The sequence below is a fragment of the Bombus huntii genome, chromosome 8 (assembly GCF_024542735.1).
Source record: "Bombus huntii isolate Logan2020A chromosome 8, iyBomHunt1.1, whole genome shotgun sequence".
Lineage (NCBI taxonomy): Eukaryota > Metazoa > Arthropoda > Insecta > Hymenoptera > Apidae > Bombus > Bombus huntii.
In genome coordinates this window covers 14,579,198-14,606,112 of record NC_066245.1, presented here as the reverse complement: position 1 = coordinate 14,606,112, position 26,915 = coordinate 14,579,198, and the positions used below count along the sequence as shown (strand labels likewise).

The following is a 26,915-nucleotide window of genomic DNA, read 5'->3' as shown; positions in this document are numbered from 1 at the left end:
CTGTCCGTCCTGTTTCTTCGTCACTGACCGTTGAAGGCGATCGAGGAACGCTGAAAGATCCTTCCATCCTCCCTCGACCGTGTGTCTTTTGAGGTTTCCCGATTCGCTTCCTCTTTCGTTTCCCGTCTGTTCGGTGGTCCGTCACGTGCGGCTGTTTCCTCCTTAATGTGACGGTCATCCCGGAGATATGTAAATGGATCGTGACTTTTCTTGCGGATTTTTCATGCCTGTATCGTTTTTAAGGGATTGATATTATCTAGATCCAGAATTTCCTCAACCTGTCGATCATTATCCTCATTGTACTATATAAATAAAAATATATATATTATTCTTTTCTGGTGGTCATTACGGTTGTTGCAACAAATTAAATCTTATATTGATAAAACATTAGACTAGAGTCTTCGCAATAAGATTTATAAGATTTATAATTTAGTTAACACGTAACTAGTCGATAAATAGCAAGTTACTAGAACAAAATGCATTAAGTATAGTGTAAGGCTCGATGCTATAATTACCTCTGTAACTCGACTTCGCTAGATTAATTACTTGGGACGTGAACTAGCTCTGTCAGCGAAATCATTCCCTTTACATTCAAAATTCTTGTCAAAAGAATATCACGCAGGAAGCTCATAAATATATGAGAGACATTGGTGTCGTATTTAAGCGAGAATATTCTTTTCATCCAGTGAAAAGGAGTGCTCGAGGCTAACAGTTGAAGAGAGGAGAGGCGGCCATCCCCCCGAGAGTATCTCTTAAGACCGATTCACTTCACTCAGTTCAAGTCGTTTCCCTTTCTTCCTCGGTTTCCTTTTCTTTTTTCTCCCCCCCCCCCCCACCCTTTTTTTAAACGTTCTCCGCTCGACAGCGCGTAGAATCCTGCTGGCCGCGCCTGCTAAATTTTTTTTTCATATGCTGCGTGGTCAGAATTTATGCGACCGAGATCCCAGGGCAATAGGGGAGCGTCCGCTTGGCGGACAGGAATGAATAGAGCGGCTGGCTCCCGGGTACTTTACAAATATGTGACCAGAAAACACATCGAGAACGTGCGTCCCTTTTCCTCTGCGTTCTCTCTCTCTCTCTCTCTCTCTCTTTCTCTTTCTCTTTCTTGTTAGATTCGATATCATCCCACTTTCGACTGCCCGTTGTCCTGGTGCCTTCACTCGTGTGAATTTTGTTCACTTCGTCTCTCGTTGTTGAATTTCACGGACGGTGCTCGTAGCTCTCTCTCTCTCTCTCTCTCTTTCCCTTTCTTTCCTTGTATATCCGACGATTTTCCTGCTTGGTTTTTAAGTGCTCTTCCCCCCCCCCTCTCCCTGTTCGGCAGCTTTTGTATTTGCTTCGAAAGGAGAGCCTCGAGTGTAGCGTTTGACAATTTTCACGCTTACTTTTTGCCTCGTTTCTCTGTGTTTCAGACTTTCCTTACTAGTGCTTTTAATTGTACTTTTTTCTTGTGTCTGAATATTTTTAGATAGTTTCACCATTTTTGCACTTTGTATCGGAGGATCATAGAGGGCATATAACCATATGCGAATACTGTTTTCTTAATTATTTTCAATTATACTCCATTCCGTTTTTGTCATCCAGCAGTAGGAATATTAAAAGCTGGACAAAGGTCTTATATTTCGATCCCAAATTTTACTTTACACAAATTGTTGTATGTGAAAATACTTGTATATTCGATATTTTGATAGGACGGAATAACATTTCCATTACATCAAAACTAATAAAAATTAACGGGAATAATTAGCGAATTATTTGCAAAAATTAGTCTGCCTCCTACGATAAAGAATTAAACTATTATATTAATTGTTATGGAATCTATTATATTAAATGTTACCTAACATTAAAATATACACATATAATGGCACCTAAGGAAAGCACCTAAACATGAACGGCATGGAATCGATTAAATAACCATTTTTAATATAGATAGTCCACGTTTCCTTTTTCTATGTTACCTTTTTCTTATTTTCATTACCTTATCTTATCAACATCGTTTTCATTTCTGACTCCATTGTTATTACTTTAGACATCGTAAACTAATACCAGTATTTTCGTGACAAGTTCCAAAAATTGTCTTATTCCCTCAGTCCTTTCTCTATAGATCTCTTTCCCTTTAGCCACCAGCCACAAGTCTCGCAATATCGCGTTTGCGTTTATAAACTTTCCGGTCCCCGGATCCACATAAATCACAGTCGTTCGTCGTGCGCGTTTCGCGATGCTCCTCACGCGTGTATCCATCCTTCTTCATTTCTCTTCATTCGACCTTTTCTCTTCTACCCAGTTTCGCCAATTTCTCGTTTCTCTTCCCCGCAATTTCTATTCTTTCGTTCTACTTTCCCCTCTACCCTGGTTCTTCCACCGTCTGAATCCCCGATCCGAGTGGAAAGGGAAAGTCTCGATCCCCGCGGCTGTCCCGTCACGAATTCCCTTGGAATCAAATATCTGCTGTTGTTCCGCGACCAAATTTACGTAGTCTTCCTTGACTCTGCCAGCTCGATGAGTTATGATCTTCGGGAACCAGTTATTTCTACGCGATCTTTTCCTCTTGTATCCTTCGTTTCCCTTCTTTTTGCCACTCCGTTTTCCTAGTTCATGTTCAGTCCGTGGAATTGAAATGGCGCTAGATGGACACGAAGACAAATTTTTCCCAGCAAATAAATTGCATTATGTTAGCACGCGCGATTGCGCGAGTACAGCCTCTCGTGATTTGCATGGATTGGGGAATAAAATATGGAGGTTTCGCGACGTTCCTAGGATTTCGACGGGAGAATATCGGCCAACGAGAGGGGAAGTAAACAGATGGATTTCTTGTTTACCGAAAATATGCTGCTCTAAGAGCAACGAGATGGCGTGTGATCGATAAATTGTCTGTACTGCGAAGCGATTTTCGAATGAGATTCAATAGCTGCTCCTACAGTTGCTCTATATTGATGAGAACACTGTTGTAATAAGCAAATTATATAGTTATTTTTCCGTCAAGTTACCAGCTGTCTGCTCGTTGTGCCGTTATGAACATTGAAATTTCAACATCCATTAAAGATTTTAATTGAAACTTGTTCGACGGACGCGCTTTTCGCTCAAATAGTTAAGTATTGAGTATAAATTCGATCGCGTAAATCAGGTGTCTCGGGGTGTCTTCGAGGTGAAGCGATAACTCTAATCTCTCGTTATTTATCGATTCAATATTTGAGTTTAGCCTGTGAATCGAACGAAACAACGGAGGAATATGGAGGAAGAAGCGATCGTTCCCTGTTTTAATACCGGCGTTTCGACGGTCGAAACGAAAGCACTTCGCGGCCCGAATGATCTGAAACTTATTGAAACGTTGATTGAAATTACTGGTTCAGCACGTAATTAAAGCAAAGCTTATTCGATATCCAATAAATCGGAATTTACTTTTAAACGGACTCCGGCTGTTATTTTCCAATTAAAAGTGTGATTGCATTAGGTTCAAAATTTCGAACGATCCTCGCACTGATTACATAATGAAACAAAAGCGTGATATCGAAATGATTATTGTTTCATCAGGGACATCAGAGCCGAAAATCACTAGAGCTTTCTCTTATAAAATGTCGATAATTAAATCGCTTCTTTATAATATCGCGTTCTACGTATATTATAATACAGAAATATCTTAATTATTAAAACTTATTTGTAGATTTATCCGTGATTTTCGCTAAGAAAGGAGGAAAAATACCTAGAGTAAAGGAAAAAAAATTCTTCAGATATTTTATTTTCGTCTCTTTAAAAACCTCAGGATTTTTAATCTCGTTTTACAAAATTCCCTCTTTATAATCACAAATACCCTTCTATTAAATTCATAACTGAACGATCAATTTTAAAAGTGCCAAATCCATAAACCCACAAAGAGCATGGAAATTCTGACAGCCGTTCGAAAATATTCTAAACAAACGCGTTTCGGCGAGAGATTGTTGGGATTAATCGGAAGCAACATACAACGGCGTTACGTTCGTATTGTCGAGAGGATTTTGTTGACAATTTGGTTTTCAGAAAATTTGTCGCGTTCGCAAAGAAGTGTCGTGTTGACGTGTTCGTGAGGAATACCAACCATTTTCGATCATAACGGCGGACGGGAAATTAAAATCGATTAACTGCCGTTCGAGGAGCGCGTGTTCGCTCGTCTCACGGTCTCTCGAGATTGGCACGCGTGCAACAACACCGTCCTTTAAACTCCTATCGTTCCGTGGCATTTTGCTGGAAAACTGGCGCACCGTGTGACGAGTGGGCGGGTACGATCGACTACGCACCTTTACCATCGTCGAGAGGTCCAATAAACTACATTCCACGCGATGAATATAAGTCTAAATTTTCTCTATTGCTGAATGGGTTGAAGAGATTGTTGATGAGTTGAAGAGATTGATGTAGTTGATTACTTTTTATGGCATACAGAAATAAAATTCATCGAAGTTCATGGAGTTTGTAACTTTCGTCCTAGGAGAATATTCGAAAGTTTGATCTTTAGAAAGGACATCGAAGGGGAAGGAATCTATTGCGATTTATTTCAAATACTAAAGTAAAATCATTAAACCTTCATTAATCATTCGATTTTACAAATATTGAAAATATTCGATCTCTTTTCTGTGAAGTTCGTAATACGACTAAATAAATGAGCAAATTTGCTAACTCGTAGACTAAAATACGTTTGCAGTAAAAAAAAATAAAAGAAATAAAAAAATATAGTACAGTATTAAAGTGATACTTAAAATTTAATTTTTCCCCTTGAGATGGCCTTGCGTTGCGTCGTAAAAGAGGGTGAAAATGTGATAACAGACGTGAATTTTTTGGTTGGTTTCCTGCATTTTGCATAAGCTCTGCATAAAACTGCTACGCAAAACATGTTTGTATGTATGTACGCGAGAATGCTGCTCATACTCTTAACTAGAAAAACAGTAACAATTGCTGTAATCTTAACTTGCAAATCAATATCGTACATTTTCAATATATCAGTGTCTGAACAATATTTGCGCAATTATAAAAAAATGTATATACAGATAACTTATTAATTTAAAATTAATTACGCTAAACTATAGATGAAAATAGAATCGAAATTTTCTGTTTGTTTCAATATCAATCATTTTTCAGTGAAAAGAATATTGTAGATTGGTATATTAGTCACTAGTTACGTCCAATAAATAAAATGTTACGTCGCATTCTTTACTTAGATTTTCTCTGTATTTTTCAACGTCTGAGTTTCACTGCAGTATTTCACGTCGAACTCTTTTATCTCGGTATAGAGCATAAAAGAACGAATTACAGCAAATTGTTCGACCGTAAGCAACGACTGTCTTGTTTTCTGTACGTCACGCTAAACGCATTAGCGACTGCTCATTGTATGACATAGAAACGCTCGAATACCTTCTTAAACGAAGCACGTGCTTGATTAAAAAATTGTACACTCGGACGTCTGTCGAGATATCCAATAAACGACAAACGATTCGATGAATGCGAATCTAAATATCGGCATTTTCTTGTTGTTCTGCTGTCCGAACCAACCTTATTTCCAGCTCGATGCGAGAAATCGATGTCAGTTAGCTTCTTTTTCTTCTTCGTTTCTTGTTTCTTCATGTCTGATGCACAATGGTCCCATTACGGTCTCTATTTATACCAAAGGTGCGCTTAAAAATGCATCCAATATGCCGTTGTCTTTTTGCCTTCTTATTTAATAAAGAATGCTGTTAACGAACCAGTGCTTCCGACTTCCTTCCTCAGAAGTTGAAGAATATCCGCTATATGTATTTAGGTCAAAACAATATATATTCTGTAGCTATTCTTTTTAGCTCTTACAATTTAATTTCTATTATTACCCCGCCGAAAGTTGATACTTTGAAAGAATTACTAAATTTCAAATTAATCATATTCTGTTTTTGCTCATTCCCCGTTTCATTTCTTTAATATGGGAAGCCAGATCGTCGGAAACGTATCAGTGAATTAACGCGCATGACAGCGTTCCAATTTCGTTAATAATCATTGATATTAATGCGATTCTTTAATTTTAATTTAATAATGAGTAATATATATCCGGTTTCAAACGATCTAACAAAACACGGATAGCCATGTGTGGCTCGTTACAACAGTGATACTTAATACCTATTTCAATGTTAATTTGAATATTGATATCAACGGAAAATTCGATGAAACCCGCCACTCGAAATTTGTAACTTTGTGCTTTTAATTCCGTTTTAATCATCGAGCGCTATAATTGTCCGCGAATCATCGATACAAATTTTATGTGCATTTTTCGAGTAGAAACAAGTTATTCGACGAATGAGATCGATTTGATAATTGAAAATGATCGCATGCATTATCCAGGTTTGGTTGTCGACGATTTGCATTTCAATTTTTGATGATCATATTAGTCGTCTACGTGTGTGTGTTCTGTGATATATGAACTTATCGAGGAAGGCGTAAATTCAAACATGGCGATTTAAAGGGTACAGGAAATCGAATTCAGCAGGGTATTAAACTACACAAATACTCAACATACTGCGCAGCATGATATGCATACTTGTGAATCACGGACTGCTTAATTCAGAGATTTTGGTTCTGTTTAGATTCCCGCTTTACACAATTATGAAATATGCGGTAAACTTTGCTACGTTCTATCTATCATGGGAAGGATAATTAGGGAATTCAGGTTGCATTTTAAGGAGAGTAAATTTGAATAATATAAAAAATTAAATTTTGTAGCTTCTATGTACTTTTAGCTTGTGATCATAAAAATTTCAAGTTAATCATTTAGCTAGGAACCAAGTATAGAAAGAATATTTAACGCAACGAGGGAATGGCTGAATCATCAAAAAGAAATTAAAACCCGTTATTGTTAGCCCAATATCTTACACGAGGCAGAGCTTAAACATCTCAAAAAAGCAAGAGAAAAAGGAATGAAAGAACTTCAAACATCTTACGAAGCCGTAATTCAAGTTGAAATATTAAAAACTACTCAACTCCGCGAAGCTATGGGAAAAAATAGAGGAGTAAGAATTAAAAATCGGTGAGTTCTCGAGCCTGAGACGAGAATAAGGGAATAATGCGCGCCGCAAGTCAGCCACGGAGAGCCAAGCCGGCTTGCGGAAATCGCATTTTAAAGCGGCGACGAAAAGAAACAGCATCTGCAGCGTAAACAGGCTGGAGGGAGGGAAACACGGGGATGGAACAAGACGGGGCAAAAGGCAAGCAGAGCAGTACGTAAATCCGATATACTCACTCGCCGTCTTACCTTGCTCTCTCCTCTACCATCGTTCGCTGGGGAATAAATCCGTCTCATGATACGTGATTCTCGGCAGGATTTACTTTACGACGGATTGATGGACGGAGAAGTATCATTTTAGTACACCGTGAAAATATGACGAACAAACTGTGTCGTAGTTGTGTTTGTCAAGGAGGGGTTGTCTTCGATGCGATGGTAGAACGATCCTGACTGAGACTCGCTCGAGACTTCGCCGAGCAGATTCTTTCTGGTTTACGTGGTTAAAAGGTGTACCAAAATACGTGGAAGGGCTGTTTAAGAGAAATAAACAGCGGTCGTAGAACTAGAGTTCTATCTCTACGTCTCTCTGTGATTAAAGCGAGCAAGGAGTAGAAAATCTGTGAATTATTATCTTTAGAAATTTGTATAAATTTTACGTGATATACATGCATGTATCAAACATCGAACGTTGCAGTGGTACTGACGAAATAAAGATTTTTTCCTTTCCTTAATCTCTAAATTTGCTTTGACACAACAGGGTCTGAAGGAAAAAGAATTGACACACGATGTACGGTAATGAATAAGAAATAGCAGAAGAATACAAAGACAAAAAATGTTCAAAGAATCACTTGGGAACTCTTTTGAGGGTAATATTTCAAACAGTTTCCCTCTTGGGACGATCCAGTGAAACACAAAACTTTTATGGAATCGTTTAAAGCTGTTTTGAAATCGGTATTTCGTGCTGTGTTCGACTCTTTGGTAAACATGGAGAACACAAGCAACACGCACGAGCCGCGTGCAGGACAATAGCGTGTGCTCGGTCGGCGAACAAAAGATGGAGGAAACCGCCGAAATATAAGAGATATTTCGTCGAGGGAATTTATGAAGGGAGAACCGAAGAGGAAAATTGGATAAAAGTCGTTTCCCATGAAAATTCGCTTGTCATAAAATGTTATTCGATTAGGAGGACGCGAGATGAAAAATTAGAATCAACGTTGATGACGTTGTCTAACAGTGGTATATTATTGTCTTTATCATTTATAAGTATGTGATGATAAATTTGATCTTTTGGACTCAAATTTTTGAATCTAATATTTAAACTTTGGAATCTTCATTTTGTATTTGTGAATTTCTTTATCATTTTCAATTATCACCAGAGACATTAACATATATTATTTCTACTACTAGAACTCACAGTCATGTTAGTCACTTCAACTCCAACAACCAACAAGAGTCGTCACGAATTAGTCGATATATTTGATACTTATTAACTCGGTAACGATCTCGTTCAAATAACGAAGAAGCGTGTTAACATGGACATCTGCCAAGATCTTGAGAATTCGCGATGAAAAGCAGTCAGCGTAACCCAATCTTCGACTTTTAGCGTCTTGTTTAATTATATTTTCCCCTCTAGAAAGAAACGTTTGCTAGGTTGTTCGGTCGTTTACTAAAAGTACGCACGATATTAGGACACGGAAGTTCATTTAGATAAGATTGCTGAATTACGCTCCGTTCGACTACCAGTTCTATCTGTAGGGTGGTAGTTTCCGATTTTATCGCGGTCAAAGCAAAGAATCGTATTTTTTCACGAGTGGCGGCTCTAACTGCCTTATACGATGAAAGCAGAGAAAAAAACGCAATTTTGGTTGTGTATAATATCACGGAGCGAGGCGTACGTTTTCTGTCACAATTTACCATACGTTTAAAGATAAGCAAATGAATTTACCACTATGAGATGGAATTCGGTTTTCTCGAGATTCGACGTATTGTAGTTAAATATGATTTATTACAATGTTAGAAATGTGCTGTAAAATTTTCAGAAGAAGACTGTGGAACTGATTTTTTATTTTTTTTTTATTATTTGTGTATGAAGTTTTGGTATGAGATATGATAAATGCTGTTATTCATTAAGAAAATTGTGAATTCTCGTTATATTAAAATATTTTTAAACGACGCGACGTTCGGATGAATTTATGACAGATAAAAGCTCATGTGTTGAAATATTTCAAGCTAAAATTATGTAGATTAAAATTGGTGCTAATATCGAATTGTACTCTCTATAGTATAGTTCAGTGTATTTATTTTCTAAGGAAACTTTAGTATGCCCACCACGTGCGAAATAATCCCGAAGTTCCAGATAACTATTTGTATCGAATGTAACGTTATATCGTAGTGTTGGATTACTGTCTGATCAATTATGGATCGTTATTGTTGAACGTATTCGAGTACGAATTTATTACTACGTTAATTAAGAATTAATAGGTACTGGATTGATGAAATCAAAAAAGTTAATTTGAAACCGAGAAATGCAATTTAAAATAAAATCGGCGGTGACTGTGTGTGTGTGGGTGTGTGTGCATGCGTGCGTGCGTGTATGTGGAGTGCGACTGTGCGGCCAATGAAGAACGGAAGACAGTCTTCAATTGCCATGTGAGAAAAAGAGACCTGTGTTGAAATATCCCTTCTTATTATTATATTTATATTATTTTGAAATTTTTTCTGATTATTCCTTTATCGTGAAATACCGATCATACCTACATATATTCATCATACTTTGTACGAAAAGCTGCTGCTGACCTAGTCGTTCCGCAATACCGCGAGTGATTTCAATAGCAGCATTTACAGTGACGTTTGAACTTACTATCTACACACATATGCATTCGTAATGAAATTATTTCCTTATCGATTCAACGCGTTTGCGTTTCAATTTATGGTGTCCCAGACATATTCTGTTCCGATAAGAGTCTGTAATTTAATTTGGATTTTATTATCTATTACTTCAACGAAAAGGAAATTCTCGTCTTTTTCAATTTCATAAGAAAAAAGTATCATAATACACGAACCTAATACACGAACGTCTCAGCTTTTTACAAGTTCAAATTGTGAAATATTGCTTTCCGGCTTGGTCATCTTTACAAAACTTGCACTCGATATTATAATTGTATCGAACGAAAATTAAATCCGGTCTTTTATTAAGCCGAACTAATCTTTCAGTTTGCCTGGGTTCCCCCCGTTCCTTTGTTACCATAATGTATCCCGATTTTCTCGTATCGAAGTCCCTTCTCATTATTTCTGTTGTATCTTTAAACACACCGGCTCTCATTAGAGAATGATATCGCGTTTTCACGCGCGAAATCCGAGAAAGCCAACTTTTCTCTGTAATGCCTACATTAAAGTTCACAATTTCCTCCATCGTTTCAATTACGTTACGTCCCGGACATATTAATTACGACCTATTTCGAACGTTCCCAGCGATCGTGGAGATATCACCGCGGAATAGAATCGTTTCGTTCTTCCAATATCCTTTTTGTTTTAATATCCAGTTTCATTCTTCCTTTGATACGAGATATATTTTTTCAGCGAGACCTCTTTTGCTCTCCTATTTCTTTCGCAAACATAAAAGTAGTCTCTCTTAAGACTTTGTCGAAATTTTATCGATATTACTAAGCTTTTCTCTCACATTTTTACTTCTGCTCTTTTTCGTTTCGGTTTCGTTGCTTCTTCCTGTCGCGTGTAAAATAATACCGCGTTTTGCCCTCGGTGTCGAGGATATTTTTCTGGAACATCTTTTCATGGACGAGTCCTTTGTTTCTCTCTTCGTCGCAATTCCCTTGTTGCGAAAATAGTACATCGTAGACGTGGCCTCTCGTCGATCTTTGTTTTCAGGGAGTTGATGGAAATTCTGTTGCACCGTGTCATCTTGGTATTTTACGATATATTGCGTTTTCATTTTTATCTTCGTTACTCATCGCTAATCTCTTTTTGACAAAAAAAAACCTACTTCCATTGTTGAAAACATCGCTATTATAAATTTAAATACCAAGCTTTATCATCGCTGCTTCGTTATTTACATTTTTGTTAGATATTCTTGCGAGTCCTTTACGCATTCATAACATAGATATACAAGTGTCCCAGCTACTTTTCTTACTATTCGCAGCTTTCCACCTTTACGTGGCACCAGTAGTCTCCTGAGGGGAAGGATGGAGGGTGGTTATAACAAGAAGGGGAATGTAGGGGGCGATTGTAAAAAGCTATACGAGGTAGAAGGAGGGGTGGAGTCCTCTCATTTGAATACTTAGATTGGAAGGGTCGCCAAGGGGGTTGGCGGTTCGCCGGAAAAGGGGGTGGATGGTGGTAGGCGGAGGTAGGTGAAGCCGGGCGCAACCTGGGGCCGCTTAATCGCGTTTTCCGTGAAATTTATGAGATCTGAACCGATAAGGTGGGAAATAAGAGCGAGCCCCGGAGAAAGAAGGGAAAAGATTGGAGAAAAAAGAGGAGGAAGGAGAGAAAAGAGGTTGGGGCAGGTGGAGGATCGTGGCAAGAGTATAACGGCCTGCTTTAATACGTGGAATGCCTGTGATTTTGAAGTAGATAAGGGGAAGCCTGGCACAAGCACGGGGATGCTTTCGACTGTTTTTCGCAGATACGTACCGCGGATACGAGATCTCGCAGATGGGTTATTGATGTAAGTGTTATTGGGCACGAAGTTACACGGAGCTTCCGGAAGCCCTCAAATGAAACCGGGAATTGCAGTTTCCCGCCGCTTTTAGTTTCTCCTTTTGCTCTTGGATCCTCGAGGTCTGATTGGATCCTGCGAGCTGGGAAGATATCGTGTGGGTAACGAAGCATCGTATTCAAGGTGGGCCGATGCAGTTGGATAGCTTCTTTATCTTTTTGCGATTATGGGTGGGTATTTCGAGAAAATGCGATTCGGGCGATGGTCTTCGTTGAACCGTAGAACATATTTTCTTAAACCTTGTATTTTGGCTCGAGATTTTGTCACGATTTCGAGAAGTTTGGATTTTTCTCTTGGAAACAGCATGGTACTTGCTTGCATGGTACTTTGAAGATTTCATGTTGCGAATATTTAATTTGATAAATACTTTTATCGTAAAAACAATCGATAAAGTTATATTGGTATGCAATTAAATTTAAAGATCTATCAACCAAATAATCACCGAAATCGCTTCTACCCGCACGAGGATAGGGCGATTATAGTTAATCGTCATTCAACACTGGTCGCTTTTTATTTCTTTATTACGGCCGTTTAATCTTCACGGACAATGATATCACGTGACAAAAAGGTAACAGTTTATCTACCCTTGGTGTTGTTTTTCCATCATCAGTCTACCACCATGGCAGAGAAGTGATATCGATAGATAGACTTGACCGGTTTTTTTGCCGTTTCCACCGGAAAAATCGAGAGGCTGCGCGGAGAAGCAGCTGATAAGGACGACTCATTGGTCTCAGGATAGACAGACCGCTGTCATTTGTCAGACCATCTTTCTTTGAAAGGAGGAACGTGGTTAGATCTTACCTCCTCGAGCTTCTGATTCGATTGAGCCGACTCAACATATCAGCATTTCTACAATTTATTTTAGCCACCCTTCCGTGCTTTTGTCTAATCCGCGACAGTTGAACGGAAGTGGTCGATGTCGATAATGATGGAGCTTGCATTTTATCGATTTTGGCTCATGCGCGCTCAGTATTTTAACTTCAACATATAACGCATGGAATATTGATACAGATATCGGCACCAAGAATTCTAATTTAAATTATTTACACCCATCGTCAACTATTTTCACGGTTTTGACATAATTATTCTATCAGCTATAATAAAATATCTATAAACCCGAGGGAGGCACATTTTCAATATATTCTCGAAAATTAAATTAAGCTGAAATAGAATTGAAATTAAATTTCAATTAAATCATATGAAATACAAATAGGACTTCGTTTCTAATTGTCATTTGTCCAATATATTAAATTCATATCACAAGATGAGTTATACTATCTGGTATTTCGAGCGTGTTCGATAAAAAAGAAACATTTACTGGAGATCGAATTGACGCGACAAGAGAAACCGTTCACGTGTTCGTCATACCAGCCAGCTGAGCTGTTGTTGGCATTGAAAAATTCAGCTCTCGAAAATCTTTCCTGTGCACGTGTACATTCGCACGCTCGCGCCGAATTCCCTAGAACGTAGTTTTTCGGTGGATGGGGAAAAAGCCGTCGGGAAGAACGCATCGTTGGAAAATACACAGTCGAATCAAGATAAAGTGGATGTGAAGATGGCCAGACGGCACGACGGCGTTTGGATAAAAACGATATCTGTGTTCGTACGAAGTGTAATCCGCGTACGAGAATGATGCGAACTCGTCTGTCTGTGTGTGTAAAGCTTACGATTAAAAAAAGAAACGAGGTGGTTACAACGATGGATTTGTTGAGATGAAATCAAATGAAACATCAGGGTTCGATGATGGAATACGTCCCACTGATATCAAGAGACAAGTTCTTCGTACGACAATTTTTTATCGTTGGAATTCTTTTCCTTCTGGATTCGGCTACCTCTCGCAAGCCTCAAGCAGCGTTAGACGAAGCAGTGTTAAATGTAACTGTGCCAAATGTAACAGTGTGAATTGTAACTTCTCAGTACTTAGACAAATTTTGTATTCTAGAGTTTGAGCAAATTAAATTGCGTTGTTATATTTTTACGAAAATATCTCATAATTTGTCAGTAATAATAATAATGATACATAATGCAGAATAATACAAAAGAGGTAGTATTCACCTCTATTACGTATATTTCATTTTAAACTCTATCTATTTTTATTTTTGATACGAATCGAACACTTCCTACGTAAATCAAAGGTAAACACAATTCAGATTTATTTTCGTCCTTCATGATATAATAATTATTTTCCGCATTCGAGTGCGAATACATCCTTCTTAAACGATAAAAAATGGAAGTCGTGTGTTTACGTTCACGTCAATAGAGCATGTTACGTGCATCAGGATTTTTCTATAAATAACTTCATGAATATTCTATACACCGTAGCATGCATAAATAACATGTTTTCATTAATGTTTGCTACGTGAACAGACAATATTAAAAATTCGACCAGTATGATTATCTTTTTTTCAATGTTCTCGTTACGAACGATAAAACGTTTTAACTAACTTTTTTGTTACTTCCAATAACGTGAGAAACAACCGAATATATTCGCTTAAATTGGGTATATCTCAGCTTAGGACGATAAAATACGAACAAAGCAAGGAAGAAACCGAGGCATATAGTACGATTTCCACTCTACGGTTTCAAAATCTGGGAACCCAAATAAAGAAAAAGGGAAAGAAATAAGAGACGAAAGTTAGGAAAAGTAAAAGGGTTCTCATTCGCACAGCCGAATGCACACTTTAAAGCTTCGCAAGTTGCCGCGTGCAAAATGTTTCTCGCGAAACCACGGTGGAAGAAAAGCGAGAAAAGAAGCAGGGTCCTTGGCCAGGACACCGTGTATATGCAAATGCTGAACACGCGCTCGCTTCCACAGTAAACTTTCGTATCTCTGAGAGAGTCGCGAGGCTATGCATGTGCATGTGCGCCTTATCTCGGATTTCGTTCGGACTTCCTACCGCGATGGTGGCGGAAACGTGAATACCGGGGAAACTAACGAAACAATCGATTTTTTTTCTTCCTTTCGATCGCATAATCGGATGCAAAAATATTGCCGGATATATCCCAGCTCTAGTCACCTTTTAAGCCGAATCGGAATCGGCTCGCGATCTGGTCGCGATGAAATTCTGAAAACGAGAATATTCGATTACAGTGCCGCATCTTTCCTCACTTGTTGTCAATTAAAGATTTCTATTTGCGTGCACCGTAGATAGTCCTTAGATCGATCGACATTATTTTTTTAATTTTTTGCTTTTTGTTACTCTTTGCCAGAAAATTAAATTTGATCCGGGCAACGAGAAATTTTGTATGATGATCAATGTGTAGTAAGAGTGTCGAGACTTTACAGAAGAACGATTTTCAGGCGAGCTAATGGGAATATTAGTGTTTCTAGAAAGTTGAAATAGATTAGTCTTGATGAGAAAAGGTAAAAATTAGTCAATCTATTTGCACCAATACTTAAGATTTTAAGTAGTAATTGAACTCTTCTCAAGGGAATAGTTTCATTGCGTCTATAATATCAGACATCGAACAAATATCTAGCAACAAGATTTTGAAGTCTTTCAGTTAGTCATTAATTAACTTTACAAGCTAAGTTTCCAGCACCGCCTAAGCTTCATTTGGTTTTGGTAAGCGATCCGGTTTAACTTATACTTGAAGTTCAGATTATTTTAATTAGTTTCTGTTATGTGTAAACCTTCCTAATTTCAAATATTCATTAATTAATTTTGTTAGTATTCCTAGTAGTAGTATAAAAGTTTGTCTATATTTTGAAAAGACGATTTCTATTTTAAGAAATGAATTTTAAAGAAATTATTGGTATTTATTTTTCCTTAAAAAATGTAATCCGTTTTCTATGTATGGACCTGGACACTAGTTCACTTAGTGTCGTCAATATATTCGTTGTTACAATTATGTCTTGAAGAAAGACTGTCTATATTGGATAACGAAGAATATTTATTGACAGAACTGATCAATACATCGGCTAGATCTGCCAAATATTCAATTTTCATTTGAAGTTAAACGGATTGAGACGTTATACGTACGTTCGGATGTGTCTTAAAATCGAATCTAAATCTCATTAAAATATATAGAATCGATTTTGATATTAATTTTAATTAAGTTTAGTTAATTAAATATTAAGCTTAATTAATACAAAATTCAATCAAAAAATCTTTCTCATATTCCAGTAATTGTACGTATTTAGCGAAGATCGAGGCAAAATTGAAATACAAGTCGATTATTAATAATGCAGAGAGAGAAAGTGCGAAAAACGAGAAGGAGAGGAAGATAGAAACAGAAAGAGAGGGAGGGGGTGAGAGAGATAGAGACAGAGAGAAATAGATAGGTAGGTAGATAGATAAATAGAGAGAGAGAGAGAGAGAGAGAAAGAGAGAGAGAGAAAGAGAAAGAGAGAGAGAGAGAGAGAGAAACGGTGCCATAGGAAGTTGAATAACTAAAGTTGAAATAACAAGGTTGCCCGTCACACGGCGGACACGTTTACACGTGAAAATATTTCACACGCTCGATTGCCTATTGCTTCCGTAACAGCGATATTTTCAGGAGGATACATGTGCGTTGGCACGCACGCTTACGAGCGAGCACGATATAGTCGGCCCGTCTCGTCGCGAACCCCGCTATCCTTCGAGCGGAAAATTGACATAAACTGTTGCTTCTGCTACTCCTTCACGCTTCTCTCTGTTCAAAGCACCGCGCCGCGTCGTGCATGTCGTCGGTACTCGGTATAGACTTTCGTTGCAGCCGTTCCATGCGTTAGAACACACCGTCAGTCGTATTCACAACGTGAGAACAGCTTTTCAGATTTACTACCTTCTTTACACGCTTGACAAACGCTTGTCAAAACGCAAGAAAGCTCTTTAATGCCGTGATAATAACTCATTGACAACGACCTGTTCGGAGAAGTCGGAGAAGTTGTTGCGAAGAAGTTGTTAATTAAAACAACTACATTCCTTTGGATTGGTAGCAACGTTTCAAAGGTAATACGATACAGCCTTTGTAGGAATTTACCTTTGAATCTGAATTTTGGGAACTTGGCAGGATTTAATTGTTAAATGTGATAACTTGTTCGTCATAGCGACGCCATGGTAATTCGAGCTTAATTTTATTTTGTAATATGATTTGTAAGATATACGATTACACATATTGAAATAGTAAGATTTTCATATAAGAATAAAGTGAATATAACGCATACGATTTATTAAAGAAAAATGCTTATTATTATAGTGTGGATTAAGTAGATTTTAAATAATTGTTTCTTCGTTCTATTATCACTAACTGCGTGAGGTATAATTATTTTTAAAGACACACATTATTCCTCCTGTAAGCGATAAATCTAAGTTAAATAGAACCAGACGTGGCAGGTCAGCGATTTCTTGCAGTAATATCAAAGCAAAAACTTTTGGCACACCGTGCTTCCACCTCTTCCTAAATAAAGCTCAAATTTAGCGAAAGCTGATAAATTCATATTACAATTGGTTAATATGATAGTGTAGTCATAGAATGCATCAACGATTGCATCAACTAAAGAGTTACATAAAAAGTATCATATTCGTTTTGCAATAAGTAATCGACCAAAAATGATCAATCAAATACCGATATAAATATAGATATTAATCGTCGAAACGTATAAAAATTATTAGAAAAACACATCGAACGTGAATGAGTATATACGAGCTGGCTTCACAGAGCTTCATTCTTTCTTTCGTCAGGTCGGGAATGCAAAAATTGTTTCACGCCGCGCTATTGGTTTTATATCATACTGGATACGCACGAGAATATAGCTATTTGTTACAATATTTGCACAATTCTTTCTATCAACAGATCCCGTTTGGTAAAGCCTCGAATGCGACGCCGTGAGAAATAAAAATCTTTCTTTCTGCTACTTGTAACGCACGGTACATTGTGCTCCTGCACACTATTTGATAATTCGCTCGCACGTCGTTGAAGACGTTTTATGAATTGCATAAACAATTTGAGAACGCGCGCTGTGTGTGAAAAATTTCGTCCGGAATATTCTGTTTAGGGTAATGTACTTACGAAATATAGAGATAAAACAATCTTTTTTTTTTAACGTGGAGGAAATCCGCACAGACACCAGGCCGCTTCTGGGAAAAACGGTGTGGTAGTGCCGGACTCCAACCAACTAAAACCTACACGATGACCATCCCGGCTGCGATCGAGAGAGGCCCGGCAATCGGTGCGAGCGACGCCCCCCCCCTCCCCGCGCACAATACAACCCCTAATGGAGCGGTGTGTGGCCATGTCAGATCGCGCCGTGCCAGATAGTCCGATTCCCCTACCGGACTTAATTTTCTTTTTTTAATTAAAACGTTTTTAATATGAATCTTTTGCAGTCTTGTTTTACAGCACTTAATTGTCTATTTTGAAGTCTGGAATAACGTGTATATATATGTGTGTCGGAGATGAAAGAACACCGGGACCTTCCCTTTGGAATTCTTCGGAAAACCCCCAATACTTTAGTCTCTATAATTTAACTCGATTATAATTGCTCGAGATTTGTGATAGTGAGCTTGGGCTCGAGGCGATAACCAGTCGCTGAACGTAGCCGCGGTCATGAACGTTTTTACCGAACATAGGGATGGAGTAATTCTATAGCTCTCCTTAACCTTTAGAATGCTATGGACGCATATATGCGTCTGGCAAAAGCTATCGGTGTGGACTAAGGACACATATATGCGTTTTCTGTAAGTGTCCGGCATGGACTAAGGACGCATATATGCGTTTGTCAATTTTTCCGAACACCTCAGAAGTAATACTATTACGTTTGTGTGACGTAAATATAAATGTATTCCTTATATATAATGCATATATTTTATATCAAAAATCTACTGCTTCGAAACAAAAATTTAGTGAATTTCATTTAGCGTTGATAAGAGACATTTTACGAAAATATTTCTAACGTAGAAGCATGCTAGGAGGAGGAAAGAAAAAGTCTGAGGATTTACCATTTCGTTTAATTGATAGCCATTTTCCATCAAAATGCCCTAATCGTGCCGGCACAACACAATTATCAAGAAGAAAATGTGGTGTTTGTGTGAAAAATAAGAGAAGGAGCGACACGCGATACGAATGCAGAAAATGCGATGTCGGATTATGTATCGATAATTATTTTGAAATTTTTCACACACAACTAAATTATTAACTTGTGTTATATTTACTAAATTTAGTTTCCTAGTTTATTGTTTTCTAGTTTATTACCCAAATTCTAGTTTATTGTAAATTTCAATGTTTATAATAAACAATTAATATTAAAAAATAACGCTCTTGAATCATTTAATCTCGTGCAAAAGAATTACTATAACTTATTACGATTTGTGCTTTGAATAGTCAATCAACAGAGTTCAGTCTAGCGAAAAAATACTCCATCCACAGCGATGGTCAGCGCTGGCCGCGCGCTGTCCGTACGGACCGCATAGGCCGTAGGCAAGAAATAGTTGTAGCGGCACGCGACAGTAAACATTTCAACGGTTTCTGTCGGAGATGTCAATGCATCTCCACAGTACATGTTCAGCTAGCCTGAGGAGCCGCTATAAATCTTAGGATTTAGTTAACTAAAGTCCTCCAAACGGACTAACAGTGTTTATCCTAACAGTCCCTAAATCTACCACCTACTACGGGAAGATACGGGAAATTTGCTTTTCTCACGAACGATGCTTCCCCCTAGCAACTTTCTCTCAAAGGCGGTTAGCATCCTTCTTTAACCACCAACATAGGAATTAACCAATTAACAGGAACATCTATTTTCCTCACTTTTCGAACGAAGGTTTTCCTCGATGAATCCGATGATCTCGTGTCCTTAGATACATCCCATCATAGTTCTCCTCTGCAGTATCATCGTGACAGAAAGTCATTCTCTCGTGAGGTCGCATTAGCGAGATACATAGCGTCTTTACGCTTGGTGGATATTTTACGTTTTAACAAAGAGTTAGTTCAGTAATACTTGTACCGTAGACAAGCAAGTTGAGTACAACTTGGACTTTGGAAGAAAGCGCATTTGGTTATCCCGCTGACCGCGGATTCGTTATTGAACGTAAGATCATTGTCATTAGCATCTCGAATATCTAATTACCACGGTTATTTGTCAAATTCTGTAATAATCATATTTGCACTAGTAAATATTTTCTCTATTGCATAACAACAATGTCTAATCCAAATGAAAATTCGCTTCACGCCCCTATCCTTAATCATAATGTGAACCCGACATATATATATAACTATAGAATAAAATTAATAAAGGGAATAAAGGGGGCAATGACGTAAATGCACTCTGGTCAATAAGGATATGTCAGTATACCATTGGCAGTTTTCAACATCATATTATATAACCTTATCTATCTTATATTATAATCCTATATATTTAACCTTATACACCATTTTAATAATCAATAAGTGATTTTGAAATTTAAGCAAAGAATTTTTATATTCAAATGAAACAATTTAATTTCGAAACAGCCAGATGTAGCGAAACTACAGATCGGTCACTCAAATTAGGGAAGCCTTTGCCACAATTCTGACAGTTTCTCTTATTTATAATTTGTCATAAATTTCGAACGCAAAAGAGGTAGAGTTTAAAAGCAAACTTAATTTGTTGTAATTGTATTAAAATTCAGCACATTGCTCAAGATACCAAAATTAAAAAAATTTACAAGCGGTGTTCGATGTACGCTATTACTTATATTTGTATGGTGATTTAATATTCCTTTCCACGTCACCTCTAATCCAGATATGACAATTAAATTATGCCATCGGCCTCCAGCAATAATAACTCTCTTGAAATAACATCTCAACGAAAGAAACACAGGTTGAAGACATTCCGCAATTTTGCTACTCTCGAGAAGCATTCTCTAATCACCAGTTCCATCAGAACGACAGAAGTGGTTTTCTGCTGCGTTACGTAATTAATAATCTTCTAGAAGTCAGATAGCTAGTTCGAGAGCGATTTTTCTCTCATGATACGTGCGGTCGCCTCGCGTATGTATTAATTAAAATTCACAAAACCACTCGAGCCATGTAATGAAGGAATCTCTCAAACTTTAATCAGCTAAGCACGTTTCGTGGAAGTTGACATGCTCAAAATATCACAGACATACATGCACATCTAGGTGTATGTAAATGTTTGTATATTGGTCGTGAAAGCTATCGTGTTTCTCGATCTTGTATATTTTTCACTTTCGTCCGCTCAAGGCTGCTCCAATTAACGGAAGGCGTTGGCTATTGGCGCGAAACGCGTCACGTTTCGGATCTTCGGAGTTCTTTACGATTTCTGACGGATCGTGGTCTCGAAGAAGCCACTTCTTTCGCTGAGCACCCTTCTTTCGGTCGCTTTGACCGCTCTCTTGGCGCTCGTTAATTCGAACGACAGCCGATACTCAGGCATCGTATTTTAATTATCCCGTGATAGAAGCTACGGCTCGTGTCGGACTACTTTTACCCGTAATTAATACTTCACGATCTCCCCTAAGGCTTTCTCTGCTAAGTATGACGAGATTCTTGCTTGAATCACACTTTCCTTCTCTTTTTATTCTTTATCTTTTCTTCCAAACTGTAATGATCGCGCTCGTAATCTTCTATTTGACCTCGACTTCTTCGTTTTGCTTCTTCTCCTTTTCGTTTTTTATGTATTTTCAGAAATTTGCTGATTGACATCTAATTGATAGGTCAATTATTGGTTGTTGATGGAATCGCGTGAAAAGAGACTGCTTGGTTCGCAGTCGGAGAAGGTGTAAGTTTTTTTCTAGTAAAATTTTATGAGTTAATAATTTTCGATCGTTACGTGGTTAAGTCATTCTAAAGATTAAATTAATAAGTGCCATAATTTATATTTCACGTAAAAGAGCGAAGATAGAATCACAAGTTTCTTCAATAATTAGAATCGTTCGCTTTATCAATTTTCTATTGCATTATAACAAATAGTTTCATGGTAACTAATCAAAGCGAAGACGCTTTCTCACTCTTTCTCTCTCTTACTCCTTTTCTCTCGCGCGCGCTAATTATTGGTATATAATAATGCGTACTGCAAGTAGATTTAATTAGAAGCGCGTAAAAAGTACTTGGAGCTTCGTAGCTATATGACCACGCTTCATTCCTTTGATAATGTTTGTCTATTGATTTCTATTTGTCATATTATTCTACGCGAAAATTGGAAATATATAAAAATAAAGAGTACCAGACATATTCTGCTATTGTCAAACGAGAACAATATTATCTTGTTAACAACGAACGAAGAATACTTACCAACGTAAAACTACGCTCGTATTCCATAAAAATTCAAGAAAATTTCTATTCTTAATGAAGCCTGTTCTGCTGGAGCAGCCATTTAACCTCCGTTCGATATGAATCTTTGATTTCTTTGAAGTTTGCAGTCGTTATGAACTGTGAAGATCAGGATGAGCCTGGCCGCGAGAAGCACATGCTACGTCGAAGGTAGGGAAGTTGAAAATACAGTCTCAGACGAAGGTACACGCGTGCAGAGGTACACGAGCGATGGCTCCTTTGGCCCGGTACATAGCGAAGTCGATGGCAGTGGCCCAAAGAGAATTTCCTAGTAGCGCAGGTCCTGCACGGTTGGCAAGCGGCAGTTACTTGGAGTTACCTTTAGAACTCACCTTTTCCTCCCCTCGTGTTTCTCCATTTTCTTTCCGTTCCATTTATTTGCTCGTGTATACGCGCATGTAAATCTAGGCTACATGAGAACCCGGAACGTGGCTTCTCTGCGTGGACGACCACGCTGTTCTGCATTTATTTTTATGGACGCCGTTGTAAACAAGTATCGTAACGCTTTGTGCTCCGGACAGGGAACGGATTCTTACAACAGAGCGTCGGAAGAATTCTGTGAGATCGTGGTTCTTGGTTTGTCGGTGAGTTGTATGGAATGTATAATACATGATTTAATTGTGCTATTTTCAGTATATTCTATTTTGTAATTTGTATAATACCGTTGTACTCAAATGTTTTACAGTTATCCAATCTTCTTTAAATTTTAATTTAGCGTGGATGCCAATTTATTGATACGACTACCTACAGTATACGATTAAGAACTTTATATAGTTTGAGTTAAACCTAAGTTACAAAAGTTACAATTATATAGCTGTATATATATCCCACCGCTTCTCAAACTCAAACCTAACTTGAAAAATCCGCATCGTTAACTCGTTAGATATTAACGTTCAACGTATCAAAAAAGGGGACACAAAGTTAGAGAAATGAGACGTGCATAAGACACGTGGAGTAAATCTTCGTTCGATGTCTTGACACAGCAAGAGGATTTGCTTCTGAGGTTTGGGACAGAGTTTAAGGTAAGCGCGAAGGGTAGAGGAATACAGATGCAACTGTACAGATCGTTAGAGGAATCGCGTTCGAACTCTCGAAACTAGCGTTCTCTCACTGTAGGGAATTCTTTAGAATGGCGGGTTTCTTCAGAGGTAATGATCTTTCTCATTTTTGCTAGTTCCGTTTGCCTCTTGCCCAGCCATTCGTATCTACGTCTCCGCCACCCCTTTCATAGATCGATATTTCGTATTCCAGCGTGTAATTCATAATAACGTTTGAACGACGCGCTTAGATGTTAAAGAATCGGTAAGTGTATTTCGCAAATCGGCCTTCTTGTTTATCGAGTATCTTCTGCAGGAATTCACAAGAAATTCTACGCGAATCTTGATGTTTCTTTGAGAGGATTTATTGATTTTTATTGACTTCATACAGCGTTTATTAACGAAGAAATTTTGAAATTTGCCACGTGTTAAATTTCAATGTATGAAAACCAGGTCAGATTTCAGAATGAATTTTTAAATAAATTTTACGTCACTGTTTCCATTGTTTTAAAATTCCCCCACAATCATTTTATACTTTTCAGAAAGGTCCTCCGCACAGCAACTTACCATTAATGTTTACTCTAATCTCTTTCTTTAAAAATTTCCTTTCAACTACTCTATTAGAAATAAATGGAGGAAACATTTCTTCTTCTTCTCCTTTCGAATTTGAAACCATTCCATGCCTTGAATAACGTCATTATCTTTCAACATCGAAACTCGTTTTGACCACGTAGCATCAGTTCGTATTCTTGTTCGTTCTTTCTCCCATAGAACGTACTCCATGAAATAATGCTATTCAACGAAGAAGACGCGATCGCGAATTTCAGGATGGATCGCTGGTACCGGTTGGACGAGACGAGTGTATCTGGAAATCGTGGCGAGGATTCGATCAGTTCCTCGCGAGAAGGACGGTCTGTTACTTTTCAAGACTGGCTGTGAGTAGATGTACCGCGCGGCAGACTTGAAAAATTGCATTTTGTATTCAATAACTAGGCTGTCAGTCCGAGCGGCGGCCTCCTATAACTCAAAGCGCATCCACACATCCACGTAGACATTGCCTCTCTTCTCCGATCGATCGATCTCTCCTTTTTCTGTGCAATCCAACTTTCGTAGGAAATACTAGTCACTCGCGGACCTCCGTCGAAAAGAAAGAAGTTTCTCCCTTCTGCGATCATAGGCCGAGTTTGGAGTTGCCTTGTTAGATGTACGAATTAATAGATTTGCGGCTGACAATTTTATCTAAAGCAGAAAACTTCTTTTAATTAAATATTCAAGCCTGCATCAACATTATGTTAACAGTCGTTTTATTTTGTTTCAGTTACAGTTGTTTCAGTTACCAGCGTACCGGATCCTGAGTTCATTGATGAAATAGGAAATATCACAGTGCCAGCAGGACGTACTGTAAAATTAGCCTGCAGTGTCAAGGACTTGGGGCCATACAAGGTAAATAAACGTATTCATTTCTACAAATTTGCTATAGCGCGCCTTAAAACTTACTTCGCGAAATTTCCTTCTACTTGGAATATTTCGTACAAAGCACGAGCCAATAAACGTGCGACGTCTAACAAATGTGCAGGGCGAAGTTTCTGGAGGGCGGCGGCACGTTCGCAATCGTAGCAAGGAAGATCCGCGTGTTTTGAGATGAGAAACGCGTTAGCCCGTCGGACGCGACGAGCGTCGCGATGTATGCTAAGTAAGTGGCAGCAGGCGCCTCGGAAGTTCTCCGTTAGCTCGACGCTGATTACGTGGCGTCGTTAGATCACGAGATCGAGCTGAAATCGTGCGGAGCTTTGATGAACGCGATTCATCAATGAAGGAGCTCGTTAAAATCGAAGCGCGCTCTACGTGAAACGCTGGGAAGCTTCGTGAACGAGCTGAGATATACGCGCGTATCCTGGTGGTAGGAAGAAGGTGTTCTTGAATAATTTTCTCATTCGGTGCACTCATATCCTGCACGTGAATAAATTAATTGCTTTCTCAGCGGGCGTTTTTAGTCCGAATGTTTACGAATTTTTACGCGATGAAAAAGGATATTTAGGCAACGAGTTTCGCTAGAGATATCGGTTACCGTATATATCGAGAAGTGTTTGATATCTTGAATTAATTATATCAAGGACAAGGAATGTTTTAATGACGCGATGCTGCGTATTGAAAGCTGTTCCCCAAAAATTCAAGAATTTATAAGAAATTTAATCTTATCTTGGCGTTAAATTAACACATTGTAAAAATTAAACTTAAAATATAAACACATATACTATTAGATAATGCATAGATCTCAACTCGATACTCGTAAAGATCTCTTACATCGTACAATTCAACAAAGATTCGACTGCCCAGCAACTTTTTATACGATTCGAAGGATATAATTAACTACCAAGAGCTAAATAAATTGAAAAAGGAAGTATATAGCTGCACTCGACACCAGTGTTATTCGCGAGTATGATTGTTAAGAAATGCCAAGGCAGATGCTTAGAAACGAGTTGTTGAAAAGAAGGAAGAAACATACTCAAAGGACTGCAGTGGCTAGAAGGGGGCATAGAAGAGGAAACGGACGACGAAGTTCGTCGGCCACCTGAAATTTTCCATCCGCAGTAGGGAGGAAGATTGAATTGGCATCTTCTGGACTATCGCCAACTCGTACGTCGCGTAAGGGTCGTCGTGTCGTCGTCTTCTTGCCGTTTCTCGAATCTTAAATTCGGAATCCGTTCGATAGGATCCTTCGATGCGTTTAGGACGCGGTGACTTTTCTTTAGTACTACGTGAATCTTCGAAACTTTAATTTTACGTGCACGTTCAGAGCGAAGAAGCAGGATACGTGGAAATCGATTACTGAAACGAGGCAAATCGCTAATACTTCTTCCGGCTTATGGAATTGCAATTTGGAAAATTGACAAATTCACGAAAACTAGTATATTATAAGATGGAATTTATTTCATGGAATATTTGATTACAATACCTTATCTCGAGATTAATTAGTTGAAATTAGTTCGTCAATTCAAGAACTCGTGACGTGTTTCTCCGTGTTCTCCGTGTATTTGTTGGTCTCGAAGATGCGGTTACGAAAATATCCTCATCTTCAGTCACTAATGAGCAAGAGAAGTCAAACTTTGTGCATTTTAATTAAAGTTCGTCAGATCGTAAACCAACGACCTTTGTTAAGTATAGAAAACATAATATTAAAAATAAAGAGGTTACGTTCGTTCTATAATTAATCCACGTGGATAGAAAAAGCAAATGTAAATTACTCGAAGGTATCGAATTAAATCAACGAATGTACCTATATCGATGATCTTTTTCCTCCAATAGCCAACTTTAATTATATCGTCCACGCTTAAAAATATGAGAGACGTTTATCTAAATTCGACTCTTTTAGACTCGTAAAATTACATAAGACTCGTAAAAATAATCTAAAGAGAAATCCCCCTTTAAGGGTGATTACATTTAATCCTTTTGATAGGATCCTGAGAACATCTAATAGCACTATAAAGACGGCGACGGTTTGTCAACGATCAGAGGGCGTGAAGTGATTCTATACCTCGTTATACAAGTTGCTTCTAGCGGGCAACCCTTCTTACGAGTCGTATAGCGACCCCTAGCGGCCCTTAGTATTCCGTGGGAACGTCGCCTAGGGATCGACACCGCTAAACACCCGCTTAGATCGACCAAATCGTATCCTCTAACCTGGATGAATCTTTCCACTCCAATGTTTAGTCGGTTTACTATTCATTAAATAGCGTAACGCAATTACATCGAAGGAAAAAGAATCAAATTGTGTTACAAAAATTTTGTTGTCGCCTTAAATAAAATACTTCATTTTCCAAACCGGATAATTTGAAATATGATGGTGAGACTCTATGGTGAAGAGACACCAAAAGAATCCTAGCGGTGGTTCTTTCATACA

The 26,915-nt window shown here is 38.2% G+C and overlaps 1 protein-coding gene across 3 annotated transcripts in view; it reads left to right on the top strand.

Annotated features, from left to right (window-relative positions):
• The window catches only part of LOC126868699 (lachesin-like), a 266,628-nt gene that overhangs the window by 47,376 nt on the left and 192,337 nt on the right, over positions 1–26,915 (top strand). For all 3 annotated transcript variants that reach the window (XM_050624475.1, XM_050624476.1, XM_050624474.1), the window contains one exon: positions 24,333–24,457. In XM_050624475.1, coding sequence (XP_050480432.1) covers positions 24,333–24,457 — 125 coding nt within the window. The remainder of the gene's footprint in view (positions 1–24,332; positions 24,458–26,915) is intronic.